This window comes from Styela clava, chromosome 11 (assembly GCF_964204865.1).
Source record: "Styela clava chromosome 11, kaStyClav1.hap1.2, whole genome shotgun sequence".
NCBI classification, from domain to species: Eukaryota; Metazoa; Chordata; class Ascidiacea; order Stolidobranchia; family Styelidae; genus Styela; species Styela clava.
Window position 1 is genome coordinate 21,646,751 of NC_135260.1, and position 7,712 is coordinate 21,654,462.

Below are 7,712 nucleotides of genomic sequence, written 5' to 3' on the forward strand. Positions count from 1 at the left end.
CTTTGCCAAAACGTGTCAAATATATGTGTAAATGAATATCTACTTCGACAGATATAGCTCGATTCGTGCGAGAAGTTCTATATCCTGGTAGTACTATATAGTTAGTTCTTACGACCGAGTTATTTGGTTGGTTTGTTATATTTCCCCCTTTTCAGAACCTAATTCACTTTCATTTCATTTATCAAATGTATTTGTGAAATTTATTATTAGGGGTCCGATCACTGTGGAAGAGATACTGTTTGATCGACTGAAAAACAATATTATTGGACACGTAGTGGACATAGCGATCGTTTCAATATTATGTTGTTGTTGTTCTTATTGTTGTTCTTAGTGTCCTTTTTTTCTCCAGGAGGCTATTACTTTTTTTTTCGCTAGGACGTCATCAAAATTATTCCCACTGAGTGGCGCTACGTGTCCATATATTTGAGCATAACTCTCTTGTCTTAGATTACTCCCTGCGGAAAGGAACGCCGATAAAACGTCTTAATCATATCCCACCCATTTATGGTTGTTTCTCCGACAAAAGAGAGAGAGAGAGAGATTTTTTATTATCACAAACCATGTCAACACTATTATACCTATTTTGAAGTAACAGAAAATATATATAATTTTGAGTATGCAAGACCCGTTAGTTCTGGCCCGTGCTGTCTGTATAAAAGAAATCAATTAGATACAGCATCAGCTGTGAAATATGTATAAAAATGTGTGTTAGTGGACCACGTGGAGTTTTCATAATTATTTGACACGTTGGTGGACCTATGGATCGTTTCAATATTATGTTGTTCTTATTCTTTGACACGTTATGGAAGGGTCGCTTTTCTCTGTGATTACTGGACCAAGATTTTGAAATTTTCAGTGGTTAAAGATTACTTTTATTTTTCAATATTGGACATGGAGTGGACCTATGGAACGTTTTACTTTTTTTAAGACACCTAGTGGAAAACCTAAAAAGTCGCTTTTATGCTGACACTCTTCTTCTTGTTCTTTTGATCACGTTCTCATCGAACGTCGGTGGTGTGTAACGAAATTCCTGCTTTCTTAACGGGGAAGGGCGTACAGCTCCGTAGGTACCGGTAGCGTCAAAGATAAGGATTGCTTCTCTCGGATTAACGTGTCCATATATTTGAGCATTGCTTTCTTGTTTTCTCTATGTAGAGCTCTAGATATGTGAAAATAAACTATTTAAATCACACAGTATGTCGATTCGATTCAAAAATATGGACAACAGCCCAATGTGCACATTTGGATCTTGGGAATGTAATTACCAGGGGATACGTCATACAGAATTAGATGGGAGGGGTCAGCATTTTTTTTTTTTTCTATGTATACTTTTACATCAGATAAATAATTGCACATAGATAATTTATTTAAAATTATATTTATGCGTCTTTAAAGTTAACATTATGACACCTTTCACCTTTCGTTGGTAAGTGTTTGAAAGTGAGCGCCTTTAACTTTGAAGAATTGAAATCGAAATCTCGTTTAGTCTGTGTCATTGCTGTCTGCCATCTGTTTCATTTAAAATTCATAATTTTAAATAATTTTGTAAGCAGAAAATCAGTCACTTGAAATCACAGTAAAACTGGCTGCAGAACATATGAGCGTGGCACCCAGCATGGCCAATTAATAATATGATTTTCGGGGGCTTGTTAAAACTGCTGTTGTTAAAATGATATCTGGTGAAGAAAGCCTATTGATTGATGTTCCAAAAGAACATGTACAATTGTCGAGTTCATGTTGAAGTAGGTTAAATATCTCAAGTTTTATAATTTTAATTGAATTGTCTTCCATGAATTCATGATATTGATCACATACGATCTTTATTTATGATTTGTCAATCTTTATATATTAATGTATCGTAAATAAATGTAGTTTACGATTCGTATAAATAATGGTTTATGAATTCGTGATATATCGGATTTAACGAGGTTTGAGGAAAAAAATCCGAGCTGATCCAAATATGGGGTTGTATGATGGCAATAATGGTGCCAATTGTCCATTGTGATTTCATCTCTTTTTATGTCTTTACCCCCAAAGGGTATTTTTACTTTCAAGACGGCTGTCGGCTGTTTTAAAATATTGACACACATAACTTTGTTACTTTAAGACCAATCCAATACATACATATCTGGTCAATGGCCGACCGCTGTTGTCGAATCTGTTAGGCCGTCGGTATTATGTATTATTAGTATACATAATTTTTGTGATTTACCTCAACAATCCGAATTCAGTCGGAATGGTGATTACATCTTTCAAATGAAACACAAATCGCTTTGATTCCTCGGCCCCTATGAAAAGACAAACTCGAGGAATCGATCGGACGCACAATCTCCAGTCACGACATTGAACACTGAGTGAACGTGATATAATTATATGAATTTGTGTCTTACGTTAGCAGGTGTAGTGTGTAAGGAGTTTTTGGATTCGTAGAACTGTTTCTTCTATCGATTCCTATACCAGGGGTAAAAAATCTTCAACATATCTTGCGATAGACTGATTGGTAAGAAGATCATACCCCAAAACGAATCAGTACCGAATAAGCAAATAATTGCACGCACACATAGGATACAAAATATTCCACCGCTGCCAATAAGCCTGACTCTGTGGGCGCATTTTCAAAAAAAAATTGCCACAAAATGTGTATTTTGTTTGTATTATGTTTCATTTAATTTGATTATGTAATTGTACCCGGAGCAAACTTTCAGCATTTATTTAAGATTTCTCTGAATCATACAATTCATATCTAAGGACGTTGAAAATTCCTTAAAAACCTTGCCAAGTATCCATATTATCTAAACAGTGAAAAATAAATATTCTCAAACCATAAATGTTACATGACTGCTTATTAAACTTCAGTATCTAATTTACAATCTCCTCCACGTCCGGTTATTCGCTCGCTTGGAACTAGAAAAAATTGTGCATTCTGATGCCACTGCTACCGTTGCAAATACAATCACCCTATTCTTGGAGTGAAACAATACCTTTTGCATACTGCAGAAATCTGTATAACCTTTGCATATTGCAGAAGTTATTGTAGGATCGTTTCTCAGTCAAGACGCACCATATTCGGCACTTCCATTTTTAAACCCTGGCAGCGGCGAAACATTTGTTACTTAATAATATGCTCTATCGGGGGAGGTCAAATTACGGTCGCGTGTCAGATCCGGCCCTCCGGAATGTTTCATTCGTCCCACTTGTGCATTCTCGGTGAGGAAAAATAAACTAGAATCGCGGATTGTTTTTTTCTGCATGACGTGGGTATTTAGGACGTGAACATCGGTGTTATATAGATAAACTATATTACCCCGAATAATCCCTATCTCGCAAGTATTCCCACTCGATATGTGCCACGAGGGAATCGAGAAAGGATTTTCCCCGGAACTGCGTGTGAAGTGTGCAAATCTCTTTATTAGGTGATTATCTGAAACGAGACCCTAAATGCAAACTAAGGATTGAATCCGAAAATCCCATTTCCAACTGAAAATGAGGAAGTGAATATTGTAAGTATGAAGTAATTGGCCACCTCCGCTCTATCGGGTTCGCCCAGACTCCAATAATGTATACGTGTATCTCGTATTTTGCGCATGTACAGTACTGTAGGCCTATTATGTTCGTCAAGTTTTAAAACACACAACAGGCTCTGCATGAAATGTTTTGAGTATGTTATATTAAACTCACTCAACATCAGACGCGATTGACTTCTTGATGCGCGTCGATCGACCTGTCGACCACGATCGACGTGTTGGTCACCCCTGTCCTATATACAGACCTTACAAACATGGAATAGCATCATTTGTTCGATTTATTTACTGTTAAAATTTTTACGCGCTAATATGTATTTTTCATACATTCTTCCAAGTATTAAGTAAGGCGGTTACAGAAAAATACCAAAATTATACATCAACCGGAAAAAATCCATGCGGACCAGCGGTTGGGAATGCTGATTTGGAATTTTGTCGCCACTTCTGCTACAATATCTCTGCATCATATATGCATGCGGATCAAACAATTCACGAAATGTATGCAAGATTGCAAAAACTGAGCTAACTGACAGACCTAATTTATATTGACAGAGCCGAACGGCCAATTGTCAATCAAGTAAGTCAAACAGAAATGAGAACACGATGTCAAAAAGTTTAAAGGTATAACACGATTAGATTATCTATACAAATATAAACACGTATGTTATTCAATTAGATTGTGAATCAAAACAGAATATTGCACATCAGACCATTTTCTACTCGATATTACAAAACCAATTGCTAGTAAAGTAATAAAATCATCATACGGGCTTGGAGATGGCAGTCTAGGTAGAATTGAAAACAGTACGATTGCGAAAAAGGCCTAGTTGTTTTTATGAACAAATCGAAGTGATTTTCTTTCGCAACTTTCTCCGTAATATGGAGATTTACATATGCATTTGCATTCTCTTCCCTTATTAGTTACTACAAATTGACCCCCGTTCTCACAGTTACCGTGAGTACAACGACGGGGGTCAAACTTGGTATAGACGTCTTGTAACGCTTTATCAATATTTTGTCTTATTTCAAAGTCTTCAATTAATTCAGATATTGGAGCAATTTTGAAGTCGAATATTTTCGGATTGTGTGGAACTGTGTCCGCCCATCGTTTGTAAATTTGTTTGAGTGCGTTCTTTCCAACGTAAGCTAGTTCTGCGGCTGCAAAAGAGTAACCACCATGAACAGTAGCAATAGAGTCTGTGGCTTTGTGAATAAATGTGTCGACATCTAATGCAGTATCATCTTCCTGTGCACATGCAGTAGGCACAAACGTTGTGTTTACATCTGATACCATTTTATTAAATGCTTCCATTGCCAAACAATTTCCAATCTTGTTATTGCGAGTATCAGTACTTTCCAAATCATGTGATTTGAATTGATAAAACACACTGTAGACACCACCTAATTTTCCCTCGGTAAAATAGTGTGTCCCAAAATCACTTAAAAAGTGCGAATATACAGCAGGATCGTAGTTCCTTGGTAACTTTTTGACACGTTGCAAAAAATAATGGGATACTTTGATGTCACCCCGTCTTGTTTTAAAATGCCCAAGTTGAATTTTGCTTTGTATTTTTACGTAACTATAATCATCTCGTGCATTTGAATCAACAATTTTCTTCCACAATCTATCACTGGATCTTGCAGCATTTGAACCCAAACTTAAAGATGAAAAAATGGATGGTTGTGCATCTACACTATATTCAAATTCTGACTCCATAGACTTACTTAGTGAAATAGTATCTTCGTAAACGTACGAATTTAAGGTGGTGTGTGTTTCAACATAGCTTCTATACATTTGTAAATTGTAAGGTTTTCTAAATTCTTTAAATACTTCTGGAATATATATAGTTTCACAGGCTCCTTCATATCTTTTATTGTCTAAAACTTGTCCGCTGACGGAGTCTCGCATTATGTCATATCCCGCTCCCATTATGTATCCATTTGGCAAAGTATCATAACTTATTCCAAGGCAAACATCTTTAGTCTCTTCACACTTGTATTCATCAGATCGATCTCTACAATCGACATCTCCGTTACAAACAAAATGCTCCTTGATACATTCGTCTTTACTCCCACATTCGAACATGCCCACGCTTGGACAGCCATGTAGCATTGCATGGCAAGCTCGAAAAGTTAAACAGGAAGATATTGAGAATTCACTCCCTTTACAAGCAAGACCGCCGAACATGGCAGGCTGGGCAACCTTTCTCATGCGAGATTTTCTTCCTCCACGACAAGGATCACAGTCTGTCCAGGACGACCATGGCATCCAAACACAATCTATGGGACATGGGAATGCAGGACAGTTTTTTGTTTCCCCGAGTGGTGGTTGTGAGCATCTCATGTCAACATACTTGTTTCCAGACGACACAACTTTGCGATTTCTCGTTGACTTACCCCCTGAACATCCGCCGCTGCATTTGCTCCAATCGCTCCATTGCGATACCTGAAACATAATTAAGGTACAATATTATACCGTAGCTCTTCTATCCAATACAATTATTGAATACCAGTTCAATTGGGGATTTGCTCCAAATGAAAACAAAAGCGCTTTCTTGAAAGCAGAGGAAACTACTTAACATCAAGTACGCGAACAATTGCGTGAATAATTTGCGATCAATAACACAAATACCAGTACAGTAGTCTCCAATAAATATTAAATGCTTCATTTGTCCGAAATTGATACCTGAAACACATGTCACTATCGAATGTACACGATTTTCGTGAGTTTTCCATCCCAATGACTTTTTGTCAAATGATTCTTTATACGAATAGCCCTTTCGCAAAAGTTTGTTTTGTGTGGAATTTACTACTGTTCCATCGGTCTCATTGGCCCGGACAGCTTCAAGGTATGCGTTGTTAGAAAATTACGACATTTGAATAAATTCTCTCCTCTTTTAAATAAGATTTTTGCTGTGACATTTTATGATCAAATTTTTATTTAAAAAAAAAAACTAGAATGAGGAGCCCTTACGAGTCACGAGGCTACTATTTTTCTTTAACCTACTTCTGTATTATGTATATTCGCAAGAACCAGAAACGGTTTCTAATGGAACTATAAAAAGTTTTTCCTAAATTAACCCTCAGGTAAGCAAAAATGTCAAAAACAAATAAACGCATTGCTAAACGATGATTTAAATATGTGCCATGCTTTGATCAATAATTTTCGAAATTTTTTGCTCTGATATATATATCAACTAAACAAGGAAAATTAACAAAATCAAAGTTCTTAAAATATACCTTGCATTCGTTCCAAGTTGTTGGTCGCTGGTACAGCCAACTATACGACAAATCAAAAAGAAAACTTCCATAAACAAATATAGCTAAGAGTAGATACAGTCTCATACTCATTAATAACTTTCCAGAGTGATTTTGTTTCTACAACTTCCGAACAATGAGGACAAGCGACAAATTTCATAGAATAAATTCCGATTCTTTATCCCGGAGGGCAATTTGATAATTACTGCATACAGGGGAAATCTTTGTTTGGTGTCGTTTATGTAATTTAATTGTTTACACATGATAAAACACGATGATAATAAATTGTGTCATTCAGTAATAAATATGATAGAGAAAACTTGCCCGACCGGGTGCTTACGTATGGTGTATATATATATATATGGACATGTGCGATGGATACGACTAACAAAATATTAATTAAATCTTCTGAAATAAACATTGTGCATCCTGCAAAATTACTTTCAACTACATCATTCTGTATCGCAGACTTGGTTTCCACACTGGGTTTACGATGAACTTCTATGTTCATCTATGGGATTACAATGAACTTCCAGGTTTCTCGCGATTAGTCTATATCTGGGATATATCGGAAAAATCCCTATTTCAAATTAGTTAGATGAGATAACATTTGCTTCAAAGATGCAATGCTACCGCTTGCGAGGGCAAATTTTAAATGACTTGAGCTCTTCGAATTTTCTTGGTGAACTCGTTCTTTTCATAGGGTGAGTTTAGATGCTCAATCAATCAATCGTTTATTTGTCATCACAAAAACAAGTTCAAATAAAACTGATACAATGAATAAATATGAAATATACAGTACTAATTATGTTATATAATCAGTCGCTCCGACCTTCGTCGGGTGCGGACGTGTCAGCTGAAAAAGACTAGTGAATGCTATGCGCTGTATGTTTCGGTATCTGTAATCTGTATCGCGTAATATCAACATGAGCA

The 7,712-nt window shown here is 36.3% G+C and overlaps 1 protein-coding gene across 1 annotated transcript; it reads right to left on the reverse strand.

Moving 5' to 3' along the window:
- Nucleotides 1-3,784: 3,784 nt before the first annotated feature.
- LOC120348019 (complement component C6-like) lies at nucleotides 3,785-6,928 on the reverse strand. Its single transcript, XM_039418131.2, has 2 exons — nucleotides 6,762-6,928; nucleotides 3,785-5,967 (listed from the first exon to the last, which is right to left on the reverse strand). Exons 1-2 carry the CDS (start codon nucleotides 6,870-6,872, stop codon nucleotides 4,345-4,347), a joined length of 1,734 nt encoding a protein of 577 aa, XP_039274065.2. The 5' UTR covers nucleotides 6,873-6,928; the 3' UTR covers nucleotides 3,785-4,344.
- Nucleotides 6,929-7,712: the final 784 nt, after the last annotated feature.

Coding starts and splice junctions, on each gene's coding strand:
- LOC120348019 (XM_039418131.2), bottom strand. CDS start 6,872: ATGAGTATGAGACTGTATCTACTCTTAGCTATATTTGTTTATGGAAGT. Junction 5,968..6,761: donor CAACTTGGAACGAATGCAAG/GTATATTTTAAG, acceptor ATTATGTTTCAG/GTATCGCAATGGAGCGATTG.